General features: G+C 36.6%; 1 protein-coding gene across 2 annotated transcripts in view; it reads left to right on the top strand.

The window, feature by feature from the left end:
* The window catches only part of SPATA17 (spermatogenesis associated 17), a 197124-nt gene that overhangs the window by 512 nt on the left and 168788 nt on the right, over nucleotides 1–27824 (top strand). For both annotated transcript variants that reach the window (XM_008526701.2, XM_070602487.1), the window contains exons 2-3: nucleotides 15511–15600; nucleotides 16745–16826. In XM_008526701.2, coding sequence (XP_008524923.2) covers nucleotides 15511–15600; nucleotides 16745–16826 — 172 coding nt within the window. The remainder of the gene's footprint in view (nucleotides 1–15510; nucleotides 15601–16744; nucleotides 16827–27824) is intronic.

The following is a 27824-nucleotide window of genomic DNA, read 5'->3' as shown; positions in this document are numbered from 1 at the left end:
TTAAAAGTAGTGCTACCATAGAGGGGGGATTATAGATAGGGGGTGGGGGCTGGGGGCATAGATATCAGCTTGAGCTGATTTAAGTAAAAGCCCCGTATGGATAAAATTGTAAAGCGTTTTTCTTTGACGCCATCATTCTGAGAAAATGTCCACCCTCTTGATGGGTTAATAGCCTGACTGGGGTCCCCCAGGCCCCCTAGCTGGGTGAACTCAGTGTGTCCCCCATCTTCCTGGGAATGTGAGCCTCCATTATTTCACAAATGTCATTGAACGCAACTGTTCTATGACTCCTTTGTCTTCCCAAAGTGACGATATCTAAACCATTCTGATGAGATTATCAGTATCAACATATTAATTAATAGAAGACACTGGCAGGCTTGTCCATCTCTCTACACCCAAACTTCTCACTCAGGAAGAGGTTCATTTTAACAATGGCCTTCTGGAAGCAATGCCCCAGGAGATGTTCCAACTGAAGAGAAACTCCAAATAAGTGAATTAGACCGTGATAGAATATGGGGACACAGCAGACCAATGGAAAATAGGTCAATAAGACAGGATCTTGCTGAGCCGTTCTTATTCTAACATTTATCTCACCTACTACATTCTCAGGGCGCCGTGTACCTCTCTTACAGCACTTAATTCAATTTTACATTCTGTGGTGAGATGATATGCATCATCTCTCTTAAACTACAAGTGGAGAGTGTCTGGTTTTTGCTCATCATCATTTTGGTCTCCAGTGTCTATCATAGTTCCTGACACATAATAGCTGCACAATACTTTTTTTAGTAATTCCATAAATGAATCTTTCAACCAATCATTGATCCTGGTTTAAGTAAATGTACTAAAACTAGCTAGAGATAAAAATTATCTATTTATTTAGCATTCATTTAGAAGATGTGGCAGGTCCTGTGTTTATGGACATACATATATAAAAGAAATAAGCTTCATCCCTCTGGATGTTCACAGCCTAATATGGAATAGAGGTATTTAAAGGATAATTACAGTAGAGTAAGAATGAACAGGAAGGTAAACAACTAACATTTCTTGAGCACCGACTGTCTGCTGGGCATTGCACCGGGAACTGTTTCCTAGAGTATCTCATTTGGTTTTCATAACTTTACAAGTTAATATGTTAATCTATATTTTTAGAGCTCAAGAACAGTTTCTAGAAAAGCCTGGTGAAGTGCCACGTGACTGCAAATAGACACCATTTTTCCACAGATTTTGGTGTCAAGCTTTGTCCCCAACTTCTGGCTTTTGACAATGAGTATATTTCTCCCAAAGTGGATGTTGCTTAGAGAAAAGACTAGAGCTATGCAAAGGCCATGATGAGAATAGGCTGGCATTGCTTCCATTTCATTTATTATTATTAATATTTTCAACATGAAGGAAAATCTCTAAAAATCATGAAGGAATCAAAATTCCAACGTTTGCACAGTTAAAAAAAAAGCAGGATATTAACAACTTTGGGGGCAAAAAACCATATAAAATATTAGTATGTGAAAAAAGTAAACAGGCAATTTCCTTAAGAAATTATTGTCATTATTGTCATTTCCCATCTGTTATTGACTAGATCAGTTCTTTGCAAACTTCAGTGTCTGGTGGAATCGCCTGAGGATCTCTTAAAATGCAGATCCTGATGCTTGGGTCTCAATTATGGCCAGAGAATCTGCCTTTCTCACTAGAGTTCTTGTGAGGTCCCATTTTGCATAAAAAGGGAGACTTTCTAGAAAAAGAACTGTGTATGGGCCTATTATTTAATTATAAAGATCCTTAGAAATTATATATTTTTCCCCTTTTACAGGAATCAAGCAAAATGAGATTCAGATAGATTGGGTAATTTGTGTAAGATCGCACAACTACTATGTCTCAAGGCCAAGTTATCCAATTCTAAGACCTATGCTCTTCACTGCCACATGAGACAAGGTTTTCTTCTCCTCCACTGGTCTGATGAGTTAAGCGGCAGTAAGCACCAAGATCCAGAAATCCACCTGGCCTGAGCTTACTGTTCCAAATCCGTTAACATGTAGGGAACAGGGCTGGAGGAAACCATTTTAACTCTCCTTGGTTCGTTTCAGTGTCTTCCTTCTATGTTGGTATCAAGGCAGAGAAAAAAATGTTTCTACCTAACAGCTGGCACCAGCATGCCTCTGAAGTTGAAAGATTACTTTGTTGGGGAAATATATTATTGCTAAATGCTTAGGTTAGCACCTGAGTCCTCTAGGGCTGGGAAGTCCACTGAGGAAGAGAGAAGCTCGTCTGCCTGCCAAAGAGGAAGGATTTGGAGAATTTCCCAAGATGTAAGAAGCAAATATGGGAGGAGCTGATGCAAGGAGAGAGCTAGGGAGCGTGGGGAGACTGTGCATTGCCTGACCAGCCCAGATCCTCTGGAAAGTTGCTTACACAGGAAATATCTGTGGATGTTCATGTTTTGATCTGCCCATCAAAGAGGCTGAATGTTGTGTCTAGCATGTTACACGGTGGGAAAAAGTATTGTCCTTTAAAAAAAACCCAACAAACCACTTTCATATTAATTCCTAGTTTCGTTTCTATTCTTCTGAATTATTGAGATTTTCTTTGCAACTTATTGGTCATTTATACTATTCTATTTGTGGAAAGAAGCGTTTGATATGTGTGCGTTAATCATATTGTTCATTTTCCCCATTCCCTTATTTAAATTTTGTCCAATTAATCTGTCAAGTGGTAATAGGAATGAGTTAAAATGTCCCTCTTCTGCCAGTTTCTATAGTGGTATCTTTTGATGCTATGTTATTTAGCTTACACATGTGTCAGGTGGTGTCTCTTCATTATTGACTGTATATTGGTCATTTTTAATGTGCAAAATGTTTCACTTTTAAATTCTACTTGTTGTAATAGTGATATCAAACCTCCTTTATCTGACGGCAGTTAATCGTATCATTCTGTATATTTCTTTTTACAAGTGGCACATTTTTTAGTTTAAAAAATCAAAACTGGGCCGGCCCAGTGGTGGAATGGTTGGGTTTGCACGTTCTGCTTCGATGGCCCAGGGTTCGCCGGTTCTGATCCCTGATGCAGACCTATGTACCGCTTGTCAAGCCATGCTGTGGCTGATGTCCCACATATAAAGTAGAGGAAGATGGGCACGGATATTAGCTCAGGGCCAGTCTTCCTCAGCAAAGAGAGGAGGATTGGCAGCAGATGTTAGTTCAGGGCTAATCTTCCTAAAAAAAAAAAATCAAAACTAAGGAAGTTTCGTGTCCTTGAGTTTGGACAATCATCTTAGTCCTATTAACCTAAACAAATAACAGCTTAGTCAGGTAGATATGCGTCTCTTCCTCTGATTCTAATTAATTGCTCATTTTTCTCTTACTCACAGCTGTACTCAGTTCTGACTAGTAAGCTTTAGCAAGGCTTCTGCCAAGTATACAAGGATAATTTGTCCCAGAGTGCAAGAACCATTCAAATCCTAAAGCTGTATTACTTTAAGCTTAAATGTAAGCACTTAAATTTATACTCTTACCTTACTTAAACACTTTAAATATCAATTTTCTCATCTGTAAAAGAGACAATAATGCCTATGGAAATATTAACTAAGAAGATTAAATGATTGTCTGGCACATTAGTTGGCACCCAATAAATTCATAATTATAATAGGAAATCACAACAGGAGGGCAAAGGATAAAATGCGTATGATCAACTCAATGGATGTTAGAAAGGCAGTTGATAAATTTAATATCTATTTCTGAGTTTTTCTTTATAAAAATTTAAAAATTGTAATTGATAGATACATTTAATGAAGTCCATAAGTTGCAAGTGTACAGCTCAGTAATTTTTACATATGTGTATATCTCTGTAACCATCACTCAGATGAAATTCTTCAGTATTTTTAAAAATGTTATAATGAGAAATAAAAAGAAATGTGTTTAATAATAAAGAATATATTTCTAGGGGCTGGCCTCATGGCCGAGTGGTTAAGTTCGAGAGATCTGCTTCGGTGGCCCAGGGTTTCGCCAGTTCAGATCCTGGGGTAGGATATAGCACTGCTCATCAAGCCATGCTGAGGCGGCATACAACTAGAAGGACCCACAACTAAAAATACACAACTATGTACCGGGGGGCTTTGGGGAGACAAAGGAAAGATACAATCTTTAAAAAAAAAAAAGAATATGTATCTAAAACCAGTAGTCAACATCATATGTATTGGTGAAATACAATATAGATGGTTCCATTTAATTCAACAGCAAGACAAAAATGCACATTAATCCCAGTCTTTGAAAGTTTTTCTAAAGATTGTAGCCAACACTATAGTAAAAGAAAAAAAAATTATTGGTAAGTATTGGAAGGGAGGAAATAAGGTTGTTAGCTATAGATTATGAAATTATAAGGCTGAGAAAGTACAAAATAACCTACTAAAAAAACTCTTAGAAACAAAATGTTTGGTAAAGTCTCAGATTACAAAGTAAACTTAGAAAAGGCAGTAACTCTCCTCAGGATCAGCAATAACTAGATGAGGAGTTGGATCAACAAGACAGACTAAGCACTTACATATACCTCCCCTTTCATCTGATTGAAAATACAATTAAGTGTAAAAAAATACTTTTAAAGAATAAATATGCAAAATTGTGAAAGCTAAAAAAAATACAATTAATAGATCAGTAATTTTGAAGAATTTCTGGAAAACAAAAATTCAATAGGAAGAGGGAGAGATGGCAGTCTTGCTCGAACATCTGTGCTTGGACAACTCAGTGGTCAAAATGAGGGAACCACAGCAATAAGGACCAAGAAGCTCGCCTTTGGTAGAAGCTTCAGATGATGGCGATACTGGGGGGAGCTCTGACTGACGTACGTGCGTCTCCAAAATCTGCTACCAAAAGCTTAAAGAATCACATCTGAGAATGAGTGCTTCTTTTCTGTGACCATGGAAGCCCTGGAAGCCTGACCTAGAATTGCTCTAAGGAGTGCCTAGCCTCATGCCCACAAAGAGACATCTCAGTTTGCCAACTTGTTCACTGCTGGCTCTTTGAAGGGAAAAAAATTTGACAGTAACTTTTGCTGCTTGTCAGTCCATTACTGCCCAAATGACCTGGGCAGACAGCCCTGCCTAGATGTCAAGCAATTGAATATCTATCAACATAAATAAGCAGAGAAAATTCACAAGCCGTTCAAAGGAATGTTAGTTTGGAGGAAAGAGATTAAGCCAAGAAACCAGAACAGGTGGCTATTGTGGAGTTGGAACTAATGGAGGACACGGATGTAAACGTCAAAGAAAATGTAATGTGAGCTCATAAAGAAATAAAATTACAGGAGAAAAAATAGTTACTGCAACTAATTAAAAAATAAATTTTTCCAATTTAAAAATGTGATATTGAACTAAAAAATAGAATAGTTGCTACTGAAATGTAAATGTTTTAGCAAAATAACGTGGAGGACATATCCAGGGACTTAGGATGTGAGTAATAGATACTGCAGTATTCGGAGTGGGAGTGGGAAGGAGATAGATTAATAATAAAGAAATACCAGAAGAAAACTTGCCTAAACTAAAGACATCCTCCTTCTTTTTTTTTTTTTTTTTTTTTAATATTTTATTTTTTCCTTTTTCTCCCCAAAGCCCCCCGGTACATAGTTGTATATTCTTTGTTGTGGGTCCTTCTAGTTGTGGCATGTGGGACGCTGCCTCAGCGTGGTTTGATGAGCAGTGTCATGTCCGCGCCCAGGATTCGAACCAACGAAACACTGGGCCGCCTGCAGCGGAGCGCGCGAACCTAACCGCTCGGCCACGGGGCCAGCCCCAAGACATCCTCCTTCTTATATGTTATCTGGCAAAATTCCAAGGATATAGAAAAAATTTTACAAGTTTCGAATCTAGACAGAAAAGAAAAAAGTTGTTTGCCAAGAGACCAGCATTGGATGGCTTATATGCAACACAGGGAGCTAGAAGGTGAAAGGACCATAATTGTTGATTATTTAAGGCAACGTCTGAAAACCCTAAACCCAGCAAAGATCTTACTCATTTTTTTTTGATGACAGAAAGACATTCTCAGACGTAAAGACTCAGAATTATCTCATCCGTGCACCCTACCTGAAGAAATGGACTCAAGAAAGTACTCTCTGTAATCAAATGAAAATTAAATTGGAACAAAGATCTCAAGATGAGAAGAGGAGCAAAAGCAGTGATAGAAACAATGATGAGCAATTATACTTGTATTTATAGTTACATTTAGATTGACATTATGTTGCTGAGATTTACAGGGTACTCCTTATTCTGTGCAGTTAAGAGAATCCAACTGGCACTTTCAGAATTCTTCCTGGACATCTCCTTGTGCGAGTTCAAAAATTCATTAGTGGGCTGGCCTTGTGGCACGGCAGTTAAGTTCACACGTTCTGCTTTGGCAGCCCAGGCTCGCCGGTTTGGATCCTGGGTGTGGACCTACGCACCGTCTTGTCAAACCATGCTGTGGCAGGCATCCTGCATAAAATAGAGGAAGATCGACAATGGATGTTAGCTCAGGGCCAGTCTTCCTCAGCAAACAAAAGAGGAAGATTGGCAGCAGATGTTAGGTCAGGACTGATCTTCCTTGAAAACAAAAAACAAATCATTAGGATATTTTTGATCTTTAAGTGATTACAGGCAACAGTCTTGGTAAGTTTCTCACTACTAGCTAATGCAGTTCCTTCTTTATCTAGCTTCTAGTGTCAGTTTCCTCTCTACTCTTACAGCCTACATGAATAGTCTCTCTACTGGGCTTTAGAGCCACCCCCCCCCACGTCCCCCACCACACAATCTCAAAGCCAGTGCCATACGTTTTAGGGTTATAGTACTGTCTACCATACTATCTTTCAATTTTTAAGTTTTAGGTAGTCAAATTAGTCAATGCATACCTCCAGCTTTGGGAATTTTAGCCTTTCTTGGAACGGTCTTTCCCAACCCATAACTGTAGGAAAATTCTCTGTATCTACTAATATTTTTAAAGTTTTATTACATCTTTCCTCCACTTTTTATGCAATTGTGTTTATATGCATACATTGTATGAGATAGGAACTTAACTTTTCCTCTAGAAATAAAATTGTCTCAAAACCATTATTGAACACTCCACATTTTCCTTACTGGGTTTAAATGTTGCAAGATAAATAAATAAAAGGCATAAAAATTGCATAGTAAGAAGTGAAACTGTCTTTATTCACTGTCAACATGATTGTGTGAATAGAAAACTCTCAACCACCTACCAAAAAAAGATTTAAAAATAATAAGTGAATTTAGCAAGGTTGCAAGGTGCAATATACAAAAGTCAATTATCTTTTTGTACAATAGCAATGAGCACTTGTAATCTGAAAGTACAAAAACAATACAATTTACAGTAGCATTAAAATGCATGTTGTTTGACCCCCCAACAGAGTTCATTCTAGTTTTCTCTCTTTCTTTTTCTAACAGTGAGAAACCTGCTCCCGTTATCCTTGATGCATTCCCTTATTTGATCAGTCCCTCTGTATGTAAACGAACTCCTGTCCCCATAGCTGCTTTCTCTTTTGTGGATACCTTTTTGACCCAGTGTGGGCTCTACCTCCTTTCCGCATGCTGACCTATCACCTCCTCACCAGCCTGGATACCCTTTTCATCACTCAGCTCTTGGGCTCTGATTCCCTGTGCGGGCTGCACTCCCAAGGGACCAGTTCCTCAACTTTCCTTCACACCTTAAAGCCAGGCCTGCTCTCCATGGGAACACTCCTGACTCAGACTATGACATCCTACCCTGTGCTGCCCCCATAGATGGATGCCCAGCTTACCCTACACAGGCTCTGATACCCCACACCAAGCCACTTGGCTCTTCCCCCAAGCCGCCTCCAGCCCATGTCTCTACTTTCCTTGTCCACTGCCGTTTTCTTTAGGACTTCATCATTCAGAAAATGAAGAGAAGTGGGAAGGAAGAGGAAGAAAAGTAAATATAAAACATTTTAAAAATGCACTAGTAATATAAATCTGCACAACAAGCTATGATAACTCCACTTTGTGATCTAATCCTCATATATGTGCAACTCATTACTCATTGAATTGTGAAATAGTAAACATAAGGAGGACTATTAATGAAAAAACATGGCTTCTGCCTTCTAAAATTAGTCTATTTCTCATCATCAAGTAGTTACTGACCTCTTACTGGGCACACAGATGGTAGGCAGAACACAAGACAGAAAAGTATGGATTAAGCATAGTTCTTGCCTTTTTTCTGAGGAAGGTTAGTCCTGAGCTAACATCTGCTGCCAATCCTCCTCTTTTTGCTGAGGAAGACTGGCCCCGAGCTAACATCCGTGCCCATCTTCCTCTACTTTATATGTGGGACGCCTACCACAGCATGGCTTGTCAAGCCGTGCCATCTCTGCACCCGGGATCCGAACCGGCAAGTCCTGCGCCGCGGAAGCAGAAGATGCCTGCGCACTTAACTGCTGCGCCACCGGACTGGCCCCATAGTTCTTGCCTTTAAGAGGCTTGAAATCCTTAACACCTAATAGTGAAATGGTATGCAAAAACATAATCATTTTATACATCAATATATCTTATAACATAGGATTGCTAATATTGGAATTTTATTCCTAATATCTAAAAAAGTTTTGAGTTGTATGATAATGAGAAGGAAGGAGTATTGAGTTTTTAATGTATTTATTCAGTAGCCAAGGTCAGACTAAGCACCTTGTTGATGTGTAAAATGCATATTTTTTGCATATTACTGGAAAGAGATTTAACCACACATTTTTTCATTTTCTACTTATTGTCAGTTAATTTCTGGCCACTAATGATACACATGAATATAGTGTTATCCAGGGTTATAGTTCTTATTTCTAGTTGATGATGAAGTGACTGGAAACTTCCAGCTTTTTCTCCATGTTTTATTACATTCCTAGTAATACTTTTGGTCTTTCATCATTATTAATTCATTTAGTATTCATTGTGATAATACTGATCATAATAAATTTATTTCAAATTCGTGTAGATGTCATATTTTATTCACTGCTATAGGATTTTCATTGTAATTTGGAACTAATTAATATACCATTAAAATAAAGTGTTACCCACATTTTTCATTTTAAACATAAAATATCTAGCAGTTCATGACACATTGTATGAGTATTCAACATCCCAGTGGTAACCCAAGTATCTGTAAGTTTCACTTTTAAGCAGTTAAAAAAAGGGCAACATAAAAATGTGTATAGAAGTCAAATTTTAGCATATAAGTTAAAACTTAGCAGTAAGTTAACTACTAGTTATTTTAAAAAATGTTTTTGTTTAATTTAATGTATGGTTCTTATTAGTATAATATGTATGCTTGTATTTATATACATTATTGTTCATAACTCCAAAAAGATATTATTTAATCTTCCTCTTGACTATATATTGTATGTTAGGATTATTAGTAGAAAAGAGTTTAAAAGACATAAACTCAAAACAGATAATTTGATTGCTTATCTTCTATATTTCTAATGACAATTATAAGTAAAGAGTAAGTTCAAACTAATACATTAGTTCAAAAAAAGTATTAGGTGTGTTTCTATACTTTATTCATGCTTTTCCTCCCTCCTTTGCAAAGGTATTTGGTTGGTAATTGTTGATGGGGAAGGAGAGACAAATGATTTCAGTAACTTAAATAGATATATTAAAAAGATGGAAAATGTCTACTATAGTAATATTAAGTGTTAATGGTGAAAAAGGGTTAAATAACCGTAAGAAACTATTTTAACCCATTATGAATTTCACTTCACATCAGCCTTATTGAATGATTATTCTTTCCTTATCTTCTTCACATTCTGTCTTCTTTGAATTGCCTGCTCTACTGGACATTGTGTTGCTGAATTTTTTACAATTTTTTTCCATAAATGACATTTATATCCTTCACTTTCACACCTTATTTTTGGCTAGGATACAACTTTAAAAGAAAAATGAGGGGCCGGCCCCGTGGCCGAGTGGTTAAGTTGGCACACTCTGCTATGGCGGCCTAGGGTTTTGCTGGTTCGGATCCTGGGCGTGGACATGGCACCACTCATCAGGCCACATTGAGGCTGCGTCCCACATACCACAACTAGAAGGACCCACAACTAAAATATACGACTATATACTGGGGGGATTTGAGGAGAAAAAGCAGAAAGAAAAAAAGAAAGAAGATTGGCAACAGTTGTTAACTCAGGTGCCAATCTTAAGAAAAAAAAAAGAAAAATGAAAGATTCCCTCTAACCCTGCAACCCCTTGAAACAGTGGCTGTGTTTTCATGACTTCTTCGTAGCGTTTGACACTGCTGAATCATGGTCCCTTCCTGATGCCTTTGCATTAACTTCCATGGTGGTGCAAAATAGTTCTCTCTTCTAATTGGACCTTGTTTTATTCCTTATTTAACATCTTTCACTATAAATCCTTGTAAACCAGAGACTGTTAAACTTTTGGGATATGTGGTTCCAGGGCCACAATGATGATATTTAGGGAGTCCAATATCCCTTAATATTATGCACAAAATTCTGAAAACTAGTTAAGAACCTTGCCTTCTGCCTTGGCTTTAACTGTTATATATATTCCTCTCTTCCTTCCGACCCTCCTTCCTTCCTTTTTTCCTCCCTTCCTCCCATTTTTTCCTTCCTTCTTCTTTCCTTCCTCCCTCTCTCCCTTCCCCTCCTCCTTCTCTCCCTCCTTTCCTCCCTTCCTTCAGCCCTCCATCCCTCTCTTCCTTCTTTCCTTCCTTCCTTTTATCTTTCCTTCCTTCCTTTTTCCTTTCTCTCCATCCCTCCTTCTTCTCTTCCTTCCTTCCACAAACATTTGTTTAGCTTCTCCTATGTATCAGATACATTACTATGTGTTAGGATACAAATATAAATAAAATGTGAGCCCAGATCTAAAGAAGATAAATGTTATAAGTAATATGTAGAAAAAAATGACGAGTACTGTAGAAATAAATCTTGTTGGAAATTATAGTTGAGAAAATCATTTCAAGAAGAGGGAGTAGCTTTGTGATGGTCTGAGGGCAATAGAGCACATGGCTTATTCTGGGAGCTGTAGGAGCAGAATGGCTTTATCATAGGATGGAAGTCGTAATAGAAGACATGGAGATTCAAACAGAGCCAAATCTGGAAAGACTTTGAAATTCGAAGGGCTTTAGGCCTCATTCAGAAGACTTGGGATGTTTTGTGGGGTTGGCATGAAAAGGTTAAAGAAAAATGTGACATGATTAGATTTATGTTTCAGAAAGACTATTCAAACAATAGGATTGGAGGATAGAATAGAGTGGATGAAGACTAGTGTCTGGGAAAGAAGACTTTTGCAAGTAACTAATCTTAACAAGATGAAGATCTGAACTAATGTTGAGAACTAATTGGTTTCACACTTTCTGATGTGAGCAACTGGGTGGAAAATGTTGCCATTTATGAGAAAGGACTTGCAGACGGGAGAGCTATTCTAAGAAGAATAGAGAGTGGGCATGTGTGGAGGAGGCGTGAGCTGTTATTTTAGATACGTTGAATTTGAGATACCTGGGGAGTATCCTAGCACAGATGTTAAGAAGTTTTAGATGTACAGACCAGGAGAGCTGCCCATCCTCTGAAAACCTGTTCAAATACTTCTTTTGACTCCCTTCTTCCTTTGCTCTTTATTTCCTAAAACAAACTCTTCTACTTCTGAATTTTTCAGATCTTTACTTCTCATACGTTATTGCACTTTTCACGTACTTTTATTTACTTTTGCTATTTTCAGTTCTGTTAGTTTGTAAACTTATGCTTGAGAGCACAGAATGTGTCATATATATAATTTGGTTTAAATAGCATACTAACTTACACATAGTTTATGTATAATAAATATTTTTTAAATTAATGAATAAGATATTGACAAATTGGAATCTATTTTTCCTTCCTGCAGTCCACAGAAATGCCCATCATTATGTAAAAATGCAATAATAATTATCTTTTATTGAAAGCATATTATTTACCAATCTTTCTTCTAGATTCTTTATGATATGCCAACCAACATACCTATCATGTATTATTGAAATTTTACAGAAAAAACTGAATTTTAGATTAAAAATTTTTCTCAAGGTTACCCAACCAGTAAGTGGCACAGTTGGGAATTGAACCAAGGTCTTTCTGCAAAGCGAAAGTGCTATCCACTATTCTAGCATTTTAACTAAGCTAGCCTGTGGTTCATATTACATTAAATGGCCAAATTTATTAGTGTTTAATGCCTAGATAAGTCTAATGCTTTAAGTTTAAACTTAAAAATTTATTCCTATTTTTCTAGAGAATTGTATTAGTTTTTTTCATTTTTTCATTGTTTAATTACAAAAGCATTACATGGCTATTATACAGTAATTTAAAGAATTCAGAAGTTAATAAAGTCAAATTTCATTCACTAAAGACAACCACTTTTAATAACCTCATTTGTATAAAAAAAGACTTTCTCTGTGTATACATTCACATATTCATACAGTTAAAATTGTTTTCTGTAAATAAGGAAATGTATAATACTACACTGTATGTTTCTTTCTTTCACGTTACAACATGTTGTGTCTCTCTATGTCAAGACATACTGATCCACTTAGTTTTTTGTAAGGACAAAATAGGATTCCATTTTATGGATGTACTACAGTCTATTGTTTATTTAGGTTATTCTTATTATTTTAATAATATAAACAATGATACATCATAAAAGAATAAATTTGTAGGGAAAGAATTACTGAGTCTTCCTTCAAGAGTTTAGTATCTTTACATGCAATGCTTAAAATTATAAGTTGTTTTTCTTTTCTGTATATTGTGTCTTTTCCTGCTTTTCAATTGAATTGTTCAATTTTTTCAGCATTTCTTTTCTTTCCTTCAGATATAGTGATTACAGCACAAAAACATTGGATTTCCCCTTTATGGAATTCCTAGTGCGTGAGCACATAACAGGTTTTAGAAATTGACTCCTTCTATCCTGAAATTTGTGCTTTATCATTCCCATTATAGTTTTACTACGTGTTTGCACCCCTAATAAACATTCCTAAAGTTTTGCGAGTTTTTCATTTATGTAAGTGAAATTTTTCTGTATGTGTTCAAAGGACAGATTGTTTCCTACCAGCAACATGTGAGTCCCTGTTGCACTCCATTCTCACCCATACTTGGTAGAGTCAGGAATTTTTGATTTTTTGCTTTGGGTCTTGGTGTCTTTTCACATCTTAGTCTCTTAGTTTATTGTTTTAAGGAGATCGGTACTATTTTGTGCCACAGAATTTCAATATTGTATTTGAAAATGGCTTACATACATTCCTCCTTTTGCTCTTTTTTCCTTTTTTTCTATTCCCTTTCTCTTCCCTCCCTTCTCCTGTTTTCATCCTTCCTCTTTTCTCCTTGAGGGGCAGTGATGGTTAAGAACCCAGCCTCTGGAGCCAGGCTACCTAGAATCAAGTCTGAGCTCTGACACATACTAATATGTGACCTTGGGCATATTGCCATACTTCTCTCTGCCTCAGTATCTTCCTCTGTCAAATGGGCATATAATTATCTACTTCATAGAGATGTTGAAAGGATTATGTGGGAGTTAATTCACTGGTGTAAAATGCTAGAACAGTGCCTGGCACAAAAAGTACTAATTTGTTTAAGATATTCTTCTCTCCATTTCTTTCAACAGGTTCTTTCAAATATCTGCCTGTCTTTTACCCATAATCATCCAGGATTCAAGTTACTAAGAGCTAGGGAGCACCTCAGCAACTCGGACATCCTAAAGGAGGGAGAGATTTCAATGTTGCAAGTGGGTCTAGTGAGGGAAGACTGTGAGTGGCATTCCTCACAGGGATTAAATATACCAGGAGGCATGTTTTTCCCCCAGGGCAAGCCGATTTACTAAGACCAACGTTGAGTCTTAGAAATAACATCAGTTATCTCTCTGGAGCCACTGGGAATGCAGTGTGGGACAAATAGATAAGATTAAGGCCTTTCAGATTTTAAAGTGTAGTGGAGAGACCATCATTAAACAAGCGTTAAATATGATCATGTTAAATATTATGAAGAGCTACGAGGGTGTATAACGAAGAGGCATAATGAGGTCCAGGGAGTCAGGGAGGGGAGGAAAAAACTTTAAGCTGTTCTCTCTCCCACGATGAGTACAATAACAAAAGCCAAGAATACAGTTCATATGTCTCTGCTATCTTTTGGTACATGCAGTATAAGCATAGAACAATAATGAAACTTTCTTTTCTTCTACTCCCGATTGTCGAGAGTGATCTCACACACTTAGTTATTTCTAGCACATTTCCTTGCATTGTATGGTCATCTTATCACCGTCCCTTCCACTCTCAGGTAATACAATGATATTCTCTTGTGTAGTTTTACAGTTTGTTGTACACTTAATACTACGCCTTAGGCAACCTTACTGATTTGTGTGACTTCTCTCCACTTCTCCACATCTTGAGTCACTGATTTTGATGAATATTTTTTCCTCCTCTCTTTGCGTTTGTGGGTCTTTTTCAGCCAGGCTTTCTAAGTAACTCTCTCTCCTGCTTGTCTAAAACTATAGTCTGTCCATTTGTTTCTCCATCTATTCATCACTGACATCTTAATTGCTAATCCTATTTGCTTTCTCTCAGCCAACTTCATAGTATTGTCCAAGAATTTTATTGAGGTATTTTTCTCCATTCTGTTTTCATTCTAATTGTAGTAAATTTAATGAAATCTATACATTTAATCCAACATACAATGACAACAAAAAATAACCTGTCCAAGAAAACACGTTCTGAAGGAAGTTTTAAAAAAAAAGAAAGCAATAAATGACTATCCATTCTTTACTCATTCAGCAAACATAAAGTGCTAATTAGGTGCCAACCAGCAGTCTAGGAGAGAAATGACTCTGTGGTCCACAGTAGTTGCCCTCAGCAATATCACTTTATCAAATGGGGATGGGGAGGAAGAATTGTAATGACGGATAAAATTAAGATGGAGATCTCTCTTTACTAAGCCTTTTCTTGCTGTAAGTCAGTAAAATCTAAACGCTGGGTTTCTTATCTCTTTATAAGACTTGTGGCCCTGACCCTCCCTCCTTTAACCGAAATGGACTTTATGAGAATTCTTTTTAGAATAGGCACTCTGTGATGGATTCATTTTACTTAGAGGCAATTCATTTAACTGATGCATCGAGGGATATATGCAAGTATTTTAATTTTGCTTGACATGTGTAGTGGCATTTCAACAGTAAATTCAAATAATTATGTTTTTGAAATAATGATAAAATAGCCCATTGACTTTTTTATTTCCTTAGAAAAATTACTGGCAAATTAATTAGTTGCAAAATAGGTGATTATAAAAATAAAAAAAAGTAAAGCTGTTGAAAGCACGTAGCCTCTCACAGAAAGGTTAATTTTTAAAACTTAGCTCATGATTTCTGAAACGCTTTCTTTATTTAGTATTTTAATTTTATTTAAAATGGCATTTGAATTATGATTATCATTTGGGAAGAAATTAAAGATTAAGCTTAACAGGTTGATTTGCTTTAGAATTATGTTAGTTACTAATGAAATGTTTAAAAAAATTTCTTTTTAGTGTTGTGGATGTATTTAGGAAAAAGGAGAATGATGCAGCTGTTAAAATCCAGAACTGGTTTCGAGGATGTCGAGTTCGGGCATATATCAGGTATATGATTTTGTCATGGAAACCTCAGATATATCATAAAAATGTACTCCTTAGAAAATGTAATTTATTCATGTAGTGCTCATTGCAAATAATCTTTTATTTTACCTGTAATGAAGTTAATAAATTATATCATGTCCTTTTTAAAGATATAACTCTTTTTGGCCATTTTTTCTTACATATCAAAAAACTAAATTATATTGACCATATCTCTACTTTCAAAAATTCTCAGTATCGTAAACATACTTGATCAGATTCTTTTCTTCAAGTGCAATGGGAGGTGACAAATGACTGAAGTGACTGGACTTGTATTTATAGCAATGAATTCATTGCCTGGTAAAAAAAAAAAAAGAAGCTATTCCAATCCTCTCTAACATGTTGGTAGCTAAAGGCGAATGATGCCAGAATGATGCCATTCTGATTACAAAGAGACTGAAGTTGTCTATCTTAACTGTTCCCACTTTTTCTTAAGGGCCCAAACTTTCTGTCAGTCTCTCATCAATTCTGAAAAGTATTGCCCTGGTTAAGGAAGAATGTGCCTAGTCCATAATAAGCCAGATGGCAGGCTGGAGATTATACCGTGTACTTCCTTATATTAGTTAATAGGAGCCAGACATGCAAATAGAAGTGTGAGGATGGGGTTTCCCTTTTGGCCAGGAGCATGGTCTAGGAGCATGGCGGCAAAGAGAGTATTTTTTAATTCAGCACGCTAACATGACGTTAGCTTGGACAGACTGGGTAATATAACAATAAAAAAGCGAAGTGTTTCTGGACCTCAAGAATTATTTCTAAATACTTACAGTGATTCACCTCAATAGGGCCTGGCTTATTTCTCAACATGTCACTATAACCTGTTTTATATTGTTAACGTTCAAAAATATTTCAGAGAATAAGTATTGAGGAGTAATTAAAATTTAAAAAAATATTTGATCGTAAGCCCAAAGAAATACTGAATAGTTGTCTATGCTTTTTTTCTACTTTTAGGAATGATTAATTCTATTGCAGAATGATAACTCTCTACTCTTTAAAAGTACACATAAACTTGGCTTTGAATTTGATTTCTTGAATTGTAGAAAGGTATATTCTAAGAAAAATTTAAGAAATGTTCATGTTTCAATGAATACTAATAAGCGTATTTTTCACCCAGGCATTTACACAGAGCAGCAATAATTGTTCAAAAATGGTGGAGAAGTTACTTAAGCAGGCAACATTATCAACTAGTTGTGAAGGTAAATATTATAAAATGTATATATGTTAGCATTTGAATTATATGATATGCTGTAACTTATTCACTTCAGTCATATTTAAATGTAGTTTTGAAATTACTCATAATAATTATTTATATAAGAACAAAAATGGGGTTAATTTTTAGCATGAGCCCTTTTCTGAGAAACCTTTCCTGATTTTCCCATGGAGAATTGATGACTCATTTCTTTGTACCCACACTACACCAGATATTTTCTTTTTGTTAAAGTACCTTTCACAGTGTATGCATTTATATGTATTTATTTGTTGATTATCATCTCTACTTTCTAGATGGAGAGCTCTGACGGTAGGCACCATAGCTTCTTCATTTTGGACCACCAACATTTAGACCAATCCCTGGCCCATAGCACAGTCAATAAACATTGGCTGAGTTGAAGTGCCCTAAATTAATTCTACAAAATATAAAAATAAGGCAATTTGTCTCTGTGCTACTTAACCATTCTCTATTATTGACTGTTGGGATATTTTGAAGATTTGCCTTAAGAAATGTAGCATACCGCAATCATCTATGTCCACTGAGAGACTTGTAGAAGTGTATGATAGCAGGCCAAATTATACTTTAGTTAGGAATTTTAGGAAATTAAGAAAAAAATAATTTTCTTCATACACAGTGAGAAAGTTGCCAGTCAGTGGTCTACTTCGTTAATTTCCTGACTTGTTACTATTTTCTACTATAATAGTTTAAATTTGTTCTTCATTTATTCTTTTTCTTTTTTTAAAGATTGGCCTTGGGCTAACATCTGTTGCCAATCCTTTTTTTTCCTTCTTCTCCGCGAAGCCCCCTAATATGTCCGCAAAGGACATATTCTAGTTGTATGTCCTTCTAGCTAGTTCTGCTATGTGGGACGCCTCCTCAGCATGGCCTGATGAGCAGTGCTAGGTCCACGCTCAGGATCTGAACCGGTGAAACCCTGGGCTATGGAAGTGGAGCATGCAAACTTAACCACTTGGCCACGGGACTGGCCCCCCTGTTCTTCATTTATTCTTAATGAGTTGCATCTAAGTGAAATTAAAACATATACAGAAGGTAAAGAAAAAAAAATAAGTAGATAACTAATATGAGTTCACCTTTAGTGAGAAAATTTTGCAGCATGTTAATAAAGTATAGAGACTACCTTAAGGAAGAGCTAATATTTTAGATTTAATGAAATAAATAAACTAAAGAATTCCAACAATAATGCTGGCATGATCTCTCTGATAGCTAGGTTTAAAATCACTATGATGTTCTTATAAAGCAGATCTGAGGTCCTGCACAAATTTTTATTATCCAAAGGTAGCCTTGCCTTAATATCATCACCTCCGTTACTATGACTTTTCTTCAATACTACATTGCTCTTCTCCAGAAATTTCTCTGTTTGATTATCTAAAGCATTGATGAAAATGTTATTAACACATTTATGAGCTAAACCTTGGAGAAAGTCACTTAAGTCCCTACAGATGAATCTATTTCGGTGATAACTTCCCCAAATCACATGATTCTCTCGAGTCCAGTTCCGGTTCTAATTCTGTATGTTCCCAGCTAATTAAGGCCCCTTAAGATTTTTAAAATCCACCAAAACCAAGGAAAAGTTTATTCTTTTAATTTAACTGGCTAAGCAAGCCTGCTTTCACGTCTGCAGCAAACTTAAAGTGTTTCTCATTAATCTCATTAATCGTTAGCATGTTTCCTTGTCTTGAAAACTAATCTTTTGCATCATTGGCGTTTTAGGCCACTTAAAAAGTATTTTTTAAATTTTGAGATAATTACAGCTTTACAGAAAGGCTCTGGAAATAGTACAAAGAACTCCCATATATTCTTTACTTAGAAATCTCTCTTCTCTCTCTGTACATATCTTTTTCTTTTTTCTCTCTCCATGTATTGTTTTTTTGAATCATTTGTGACAAAGTTGTAGAAGTGATGCTCCCTACCTCTAAGTTTATCAGTGGGTATTTTCTACATAACTTTATTAAAATTAGTAGAATCAGGAAGTTGACATCTGTAAAATGCTATTCTGTATCTATAGACTGTATTCATATTTCACTGATTGTCCCAATAAAGTCATTGATAGCAGAAACATCTTTTCTAGGGTACAAACCAGGATTTCACATTGTACTTAGTCGTATCTCTTTAGTTACCTTTAATATATTTAGCATGTCTTTGCTTTTCATGACCTTGATATTTTTGAAGTGTACAGCCTGGTTATTTTAGTTATCCTCGCTTTTGATTTGGTGATGTTTCTTTATTATTAAATTGATGTTACGCATTTTTACCAGAAATACATTTCAATACATCATATTAGGGCCACGTGATATCCATTTGTTCCATGACAGTTGGTGCTTTGATGATTTAAAGCGGTGTCTCTCAGGTTTCTACAATGTGAGCTTACTTTTTAAAATCTTATCAAGGGTATTTCAAGACTGTGTATATACCTTCTTCCTCATCAAATGTTTTTGTAGGTACTAGGTTTAAGCATCCAATGAGGGTTCTTACCAGAATCAATTATTGTTATATTTGGCACACAACATCTTTCTAACTCCATCATTTCTACATTTACTTGTTAACATTTTACTGTAAGAAAGAGCTTTTTCTTCTCTCCCATTTATTTATTGATTTATTTACTTCAGTATGAACTCATGGGTTCCTATTTTATTCAATGGGCTATAATAAATTATTATCAGTAATTGGTTTGGTGCTCAAATTTTCCCAGATTTGTTTAGTAGAAGCTCCTTCAAGCCGATTTTTAATAGAATTAGTTAACTTAAACAGGATGATCAATGAATTAAGGTATTTTCTATGGAATAATGAACACCATTAGCCCCATTATTCGCTAGTGGTTGGAGATCTATATGAATGTATAGATAAGACAGTACAGTATACGTATGCATATGGCATTCTGTAAGCATTACTGACAACTTTCATTGCTGTAATTTGTACTCACAAGCCACCAGTCAGATGATGATGAATGATTAATGAGCTCTCTTTTTAATCAAACATACAAGAGTATATCCAGTTTCAATGATTATAGTCAAAGTATTCAACTTGGGAGTCTATATTCATTCTAATGATTCTGGGCTTGCTGAAAAGATATTTTTAAAAGTTCAGGTAATAAGCCACACAAGAAAATTTGTTTTATTACTTTAGTGTCTCACCTGGGTTTGATCAAAAAGAGTATCATTCAGCAGGATCACCAAGTTATTCTCCATATTTGTATCTACTTATCTTTGGGCTCTTGAAAAAAATAAAAAGATGGAGATTTTCTTCAGATTGGTTCTTGATGGTTTTTAAATCTATTAAGCTGTAAGCTATTTTAGAACAGGTGTGTTTCATCTATCTATTTTTGCAATTGTGTACGCAGTGCCTAACATAGGGATTCCAATATATAACATAATCATATCTCAATAAATAATTTTTGAATGAGATTGAAATAGCCTCCATTTACTGATTGACTAGTGTGCGTGAAATATTGCACTAAGCATTTTACATCCTTAATACGTATACCATCTACATTAAGTCTCATACCAACCCTATGAGTAGTATTACCATTTCATAGATGAAGAATTTTAGATTCAGAGATGGTTACTTCCCCAAGGACACACGGTTAGTGATAAGTAGAACAAAGTTCAAACCAAATTTGATCTGATTCCAAAACCCTTATATATTGAGCTGTAGGCAATTCAATCACAGGCATTCTTGGAGATTTTCCTCCTTTGGGTTATTCAGAGGTCCTTTGAGACTTAAGTGGTGCCAACATATCAGACATTCCTGCCTCTGTGGAGCTTCCATTCAAAAAATGTCGATTGTCCAAGCCCATGTTTCTGATCCTTCAAGGTTCGACTCTATGGCTGCTGGGCCACATAAAGGGAAGGGGGTTTCTGCCAGAGCTCGGGTCCCTAGTGCTTCCGGTCCTGTCTCCTGCACAGCTGCCACCAAGTTTATCCCTAGACTTTTAGCCACATCCAGGAGCAATAGGAATGTCACATGCTGTATTTCCTCATTTCAAACAGCTGGTGCACGGCTCTTTCCCAGGTATGGAGAATTTTGCTCTTCTATTTCTCCTCCTCTTTCCACGCCTCTCCTCTTAGCCCCCATCCCCGGCATAATCTCTCAGGGCTCAAGTTTTCGGAAACAAAGCTAGGGATGGACAGTCCCACACAAACCTTCTGAAGCAAGAATGCATAAAAAGACCTATTATTTTCTTGGGTTGGGGCATGGGACTTGAATTAAGGATATTATTTGAATCTACATTAATTATACTCTCACACATGTTAGTACACACTGTCACACACAGAGTCCTATAGTAACTATGTTTAAACCATTGTTTTTGAATTTATTCTGCATAGTTTTTTGTCTAATAGCTATATACAATAATAGTAATAATACCATATGATATATGACTAAGTTATAAAATGAATGGTATAGGTTAGTGATTTTAAAACACTAGTAACACAACTCCTCCTTAACTAAAATTTTAGCAGAATTTTTAGCCGTATGTGTTAAAACAGGTACAAACAGTGCAGCTATTTTGGAAACTGAAGAAGCGCAGCTGCTTGGGCTCTTTCCTGGTGGCCTCTATTGTCACTTGAGCCACAAGAGCGTAATTTGAAAGTCACTGATTTCATTTGCTTGTTTCTGGAAGAATCTCTAGAGAGATCACAAAAACCGATGATATTAATTACCTGGGGGAAGAGAACTGAGTACTTGAGGAATAAACATAGGAAAGAGACTTTTACTATAAATGCTTTTGTAGCTTTTGAATTTTAAGCAATATGAATGTATTATTTATTAAATAAATTAAAAAGGAAAGTCCATTTAAAAGAGACACCCCTCCCCCACCCCAACACAGATATGGACGATAATAAGTGCTCAGATGGGGAGTTAATGTTATCTCTAAAGGTCAGAGAAATAAGACTTGAGCTGACCCTCAGGGGACCAGAAGATTGTAGACTGGGGAGAGGGAAGGACATTTCAATTAGGAACAGCATGAATGAAGTTTTGAAATTAGGAATGAGCATCTTATAATGGGAAACAGTAAGGATGTTGATCTAGATGGCGGAGTTTGGGGAGTAGCAGAATGTTGGTAAGGAGGTGAATGTGACTTTTGTAAAATAATTTCCTGTATTTTTAAGAGAATTTCTTGTTTAAAAACATCTTTTCATTCATTGTTCCATATTTTCCAGCAAGTCTGTCAAGCAGAAAGTGCAAGCGTTATCTTCGTTTGCTAGATGAGAAATGGAGGCTCACAGAGATTAAATGATGTGCCCAAGGTTCTCAGTTGCTGATCGTATAGATCCAAATGCTAAATACTTACTAAAAATCTTCTCTGCATATCCCTTAGCTACCCCAACTCAGCTCCTCCTTCTATTTTCCTGTACACGGGTAAATGGTACAACCATTCAACCAGAAACCCAAGCCTGAGAGTCATCCCAGACTCCCCACCACCTCCTTCTCCCTAACCCCTGTCAGCTATCGGTCGTCAAATTCTCCATCTTCCCTCATGAAAATCTCCTGATTCCAATCTAAACTTCATCGTTTTCCTCTCATGACTTCAGTCCTCCTCACCCTAGCACACAGCATGAAGTTCACACTCTTCAACCTGACATGTCAGGTTTTTCACAGTCTCATGCTTGCTTCTTCCCTGACCTCTCTTCTTGCTCCACCTGTATAAATATACTTTGGACAATTAAACCATTGCCATTGCCAAAATATGCCATATCCTACAGGTGTTTACGGATGCTGTTTACTCTGCCTGGAATGCCCTTCTTCACTCCGACCTGCCTGCCATTGGTCTGAATTCCTACTTATTGTTCAAGACTTCACTTAAAAGGTTAACCTTCCCTGATCTCCTGAGGCCGAGTGGAGAATGATGGGAGACTGTCGATGTTAGGTGTGCCTTCCTAATGCCTTGCTCATGTAGGCATTTGCATCGCTGTGATACATTTGTTTATTTACATCTCTCATTTGACTGGGAGCTCCTGAAAGGCAGTGATTACTCTATTAATCTCAAACGTACCCCAGTAAATTTCACATGGAAAGCCTGCAGAAATTTTTGCTAACTGGATCAATGAAGGATTCATGGGGATGTAAGTTGGAAGACTTTGTTATGGTCAGTGTGGCTGGTGATTAGTGTCAATATATGCCCAAATTATTCACTACCACCTTCCTCATAAAAGAATGATTCATCCCCACCCCATTAATGCTGGGCTAGGGCATGTGTTGTGAGCAAATGAGACATATGCCACACCCACGGTGAAGCTTTAAGAGGCTGTCTCTCTCTTCCCATCTGGCACAAGAATGGCACAACTCCGTCTTGGGCTCCTTCAGCCTTGGGTCTAAGATGAAGAGACATGTGGAACATAGCTACAGGGAACCTCAGCCCACATATAATGTGAGTAAGAAATAAACTTTTTTTGGTAAGCTACCAAGATAGCTGCCTTTTTATCTCAGCACAGCTGATTAATAGTTATAATGATAACAGAAGCATGGATGCTTATAAGAAACATTCTGAATGGGGCACTCAGTGAAGTTTACCAAAAGATATTTTGAGCTTTTGGAGTCTGTGATGATGTTAGGACACCTCCGTGTGGTGATATCTTGTAAGGAGATTTTGCTGTCTCTCAGCAGAGTGTCTGGAACATCATAATTAGCACTCAACAAATGCTTATTAAAGTGAACTATTGAATGGGAGCTTAGATTAAAAGTCAGAGCTGGAGATAAAGGTTTTAGAGCTTCCTTACAAGAGGACAGGATTTTCTACCTGATGGAAAAAGTATCTGAGCGGTAGAGCAGAGGGCAAAGAGTTGAGGCTTGTGGAATGTATTAGGTAGGATTTAGGCAGAGGAAAGGGAATTATTGGTAGATAATAAAAAGCAAAGCAGGGACACAAAAATCACAGGAACCAGAGGAGAAAACTGACGGGAAACTTGGAGTCGTTAACAGTCACAAACGTGGCAAAAGTCAAACAGAAGGTGAACTGTACAAGGACAGAAGTCCTAGGATCACTTTAGACAGGTTCTGTATTTTCAGACAGCCTCCCTCAACATTCTTCTATACCAGAATATTTCTATCTAGCTTTCAAATAATTCTCACAGTGACACCAACTAGCTTATCCAGCCCTAAAGTGTCATGCATTCTCCACTGCAGTGCCCTCGTTAACGTACAATCATAGAGCCGTTCCAATTTTCTTTTGTGATTTGACTCTTTCTTGCTTCCTAGCTGACTGTTGTTTTCGTTTATTTTTATTTTCAAGCTCCATTTCTGGCCTTCCTGCTGACTTTCATGCCACTCTATCTGGCAACATAACCCAAATTTATTCATCTCAGGGGTCCAAGACCATTGATTCCCAATCTTGAAAATCTTCTCCCGTTAGTGAGAATATGCTCTGATTCTTCTTTTCTATTCTTATTTATTATTTTTATTATTTCTTCTTCTTTTTTGTAGTCACCTGATGCATGTGCTCAGTGCACATGCGTTTCATCCCTGTGAACGCTCACTGTAATCTTACTTCAACCTGCCCTTCCCACTGGATGCTCAAACGGTCCTACCGTATTGGGGCCCTTCTTGTTTTCAACTGTATAATGTTCTAGCTTGTCCTTACTGCTCCCTGCTCTATTTCATAAGTGGTGAAGTGAAAGTAGTCATTTCTTTAGGTGATAATACCAGAAAAATGTTGAAATATTCTTCCATCTGCCTCTTTTGGATCACTAGCCCTTTGATCCAAGTTACCTGAGTGAATTCATCAATCTAACCTATAACAGAAGAGCCGGATCCATCTTGTTATCCTTTTCTTTTTAATAGTTTACCATTACGTAGTTTACATTATGTTTAATATCAAATATACTATTTTTTATCACCATACTCTGAGAGCAGCAAAGTATAAGTGCTACCCTAATATATATGATTAATTCTATATGCATTATCATGAAATAAATGTATATAGCTATAGTCCTAAATGGTTCAATGTTATGTTTGTAAATTGAGATCAGTCAGTGAACAACAAATGTATGGCAACCACATTAACAGAATTTAATTAAAATTTTTTCTTAAAGTGTATTAATAACCTATGGTAGAACCATTTAATTTATAAAGATAATTATTATTAAAAAATAGATTATTCTTAAATTATAAAGATTTGGGGCCGGCCTAGTGGGGCAGTAGTTAAGTTCGCATGCTCCACTTCGATGACCCAGGGTTAACAGGTTCAGATCCTGGACGTGGATCTATTACTGCTTGTCAAGCCATGCTGTGGTGGCATCCCACATAAAATAGAGGAAGATTGGCACAGATGTTAGCTCAGCAACAGTCTTCCTCACACACACACACACACGCAAAATCATAAAACAATTTGGGGCCCAGCCAGTGGTGTAGTGGTTAGGTTTGAGCACTCTGCTTTGGCGGCCCTGGGTTTGCAGATTTGGATCCATACCACTCATCAAGCCATGCTGTGGTGGCATCTCACATATAAACTAGACAAAGATTGGCACAGATGTTAGCTCAGGGCCAATCTTCCTCACACACACACACAAAACAACCTATTTATTTTATTGATGAAAATCAAGGCTCACAATATTTATATACAGCTTATTTTGTACTGCTTCGTACAGAATTTTCTTATTTGATTAGTATTTGAAAAGTAACAATGGAAAGAAATTTTTGTAAATTTAAATGGGGCAAAGGATGCCATCTACTATCAAGTTTTATTATATTTTGTCATGATAGATACCAGCAGGTGTTATTTTTAATGGATAATAAAGACATAAAATATCGATCACTATTTTTAAAACTGATGAGATTGGGGGTCTGGCTCTGTGACTGAGTGGTTAAACCAAAGTTCCGCGCTCTCTTCTTTGGTGACCCAGGGTTCAAGGGTTTGGATCCCAGATGCCAACCTACCCAACTCATCAGCCATGCTGTGGTGGCATCCCACATATAAAGTAGAGGAAGATTGGCACAGATGTTAGCTCAGAGCCCATCTTCCTCAAGCAAAAAAAAAAGAGAAGGCTTGGCAATGGATGTTAGCTCAGGGAAAATCTTCCTCACACACAAATAAATAAATAAATAAATAAATAAAATTTCTTTTAAAAGTTTAAAAAAACCTGATGAGATTGACATGCTTGCTTCTACAGACATTTTTATTTCTCTTTATTAGATGAATAGATGTTTCTTCTATAAATGAGAAAATGCCCAACTCTGTTTATAAATTTCTTTGTAAGACTTCCAAATCAGTTATAAGTTAATGGGGCAACATTTATCACCCTTCAGTGTCAGAGCAGAAAACTGAAACATAATATATTTTTTCCCTTTGGGTCTTTCATTTTACATAAATACCAGGCTGAATAACTTAAGACTCTGACTTACTAATATTAATTCAAAACTTTACTAACATATTTTCATTCCAATTGTGAAATTAATTTAGATTTGGTTCACCTGCTTTCAAAGATTATATTAATAAGTAACTACGAGAAATCATATAATTGGCTTTTAGTTTTTTCTGTGGAAAAAGAAAGTTTATTTTAACAATCAGCTGTTTTGATAATGGCCAGATTGGTATCAGTTACCAGCAAACAGGCAAAGCATATGCACAAAGTACTCGTGATTATTTGATAATGTGATTTTAATGATTATACTCAAAATTATTAAATGAGGATGGCACTGATGTGGAAACTAACAAGGACTCAGGTTCATCAGATCTGTTATCTTTATGGATATGGCTTCTCAAGTTTCCATGGTCATCACCTTACTGCAAATATCTCCTCTGTGTTGCCCAATCTAGTAAATGAAGCCAGTTGATCTCGTCAAGTTTATATAGATGTACTATTCAAAATTGTTATAAATATGTATTACTTTACAATGATTGACCATTTTCTCTGTGAAACTCATCTTTTCCTGGTCTCCCACCTAAATGCTCAAAAATAAAAGAAAAATTAAATAATTTATGGTATGCTCATGTAGCCATTGTATATAAAACTATGTGAAGGAGGAACTTAAAACTGAGGAAGAGGAAATACGTATACTAGATCTGTCTAAACTAGGTGCAAGAGCCTTTAATAGAAATTAAGCCACCAGGGCTTTAAGGAGAGGAATTTGGAATCTGAGTTCAAGATTTAAGAGGAGGAACATTTTCAGTTCTCAAGGTCTGGAATGTGGCTATGGGAATGTAAGGCTAGACTGAAATGGAGGCTGTTGGGACTGAGAAAGGCAGGCCCTTGTGAGATTACGTGGTTGAATGTGTTGTCTACATGAATTTGTTGGATCAAGATAATGGCAGGAGTTGCCATGAAGAGTAAGACCTTTAGCTTCGTGTCAGAATCTTTAGATCATATGGTTGGAGTAGGTCAAAGAGAGGCAAGAAGGAAGCGAGAAGAAGGATAGTATAATCTGGAGACCTGAGGAGGAATGACAACGCCAAAATGGGATAGAGAGTGATAAATGTGAAAAGCTTGAGATTAAGAAGTAAGTTTTTTGGTTTTTTGTTGTCATTGTGGTTTTTAAAGGAGTACTGCCTGTGGTTTGAAAGTATCCATTGGAGCTAGGGGAATGCCAGCTTCTTCTAGTTGCTTTTGCTTGGAATGGGGGAGAAAGGTAGTTTCTCATAAATTCTTGCAAGAAAAACTGAAGAGATAGGATTTAGATAGCTAGAAAAGAATGGTAAGACATTTCAGACAAGGGGAGTAACAGGAGCGTGGAGGTGAAGAAGAAAAAATAATAATTGATCAGACTGAGGTTTAAAGGAATGGAGTGATGAGACACAATTGGAAAAAAATTGGGACCTGATTGTGGTGAGCTTTGAATGTCACTTGACCTCTAGGAGAGTGGTTCTCATTTATTTTCCCCCCACTGTAATTCATCTGATAGAAAGAAAAAAAAGGAAGAAACTCATGTTCCCATCAGTGATCATGGTCCAATCCCACTGAATAACCACTTTGTCCAAAAGGTCCTCATGGATTAACCACTCATAAAATTGATTCTTTTTTTTTTTTTTGAG

The sequence above is a fragment of the Equus przewalskii genome, chromosome 31 (genome assembly GCF_037783145.1).
Source record: "Equus przewalskii isolate Varuska chromosome 31, EquPr2, whole genome shotgun sequence".
NCBI lineage: Eukaryota > Metazoa > Chordata > Mammalia > Perissodactyla > Equidae > Equus > Equus przewalskii.
This window is presented reverse-complemented; position numbering and strand designations above follow the sequence as displayed.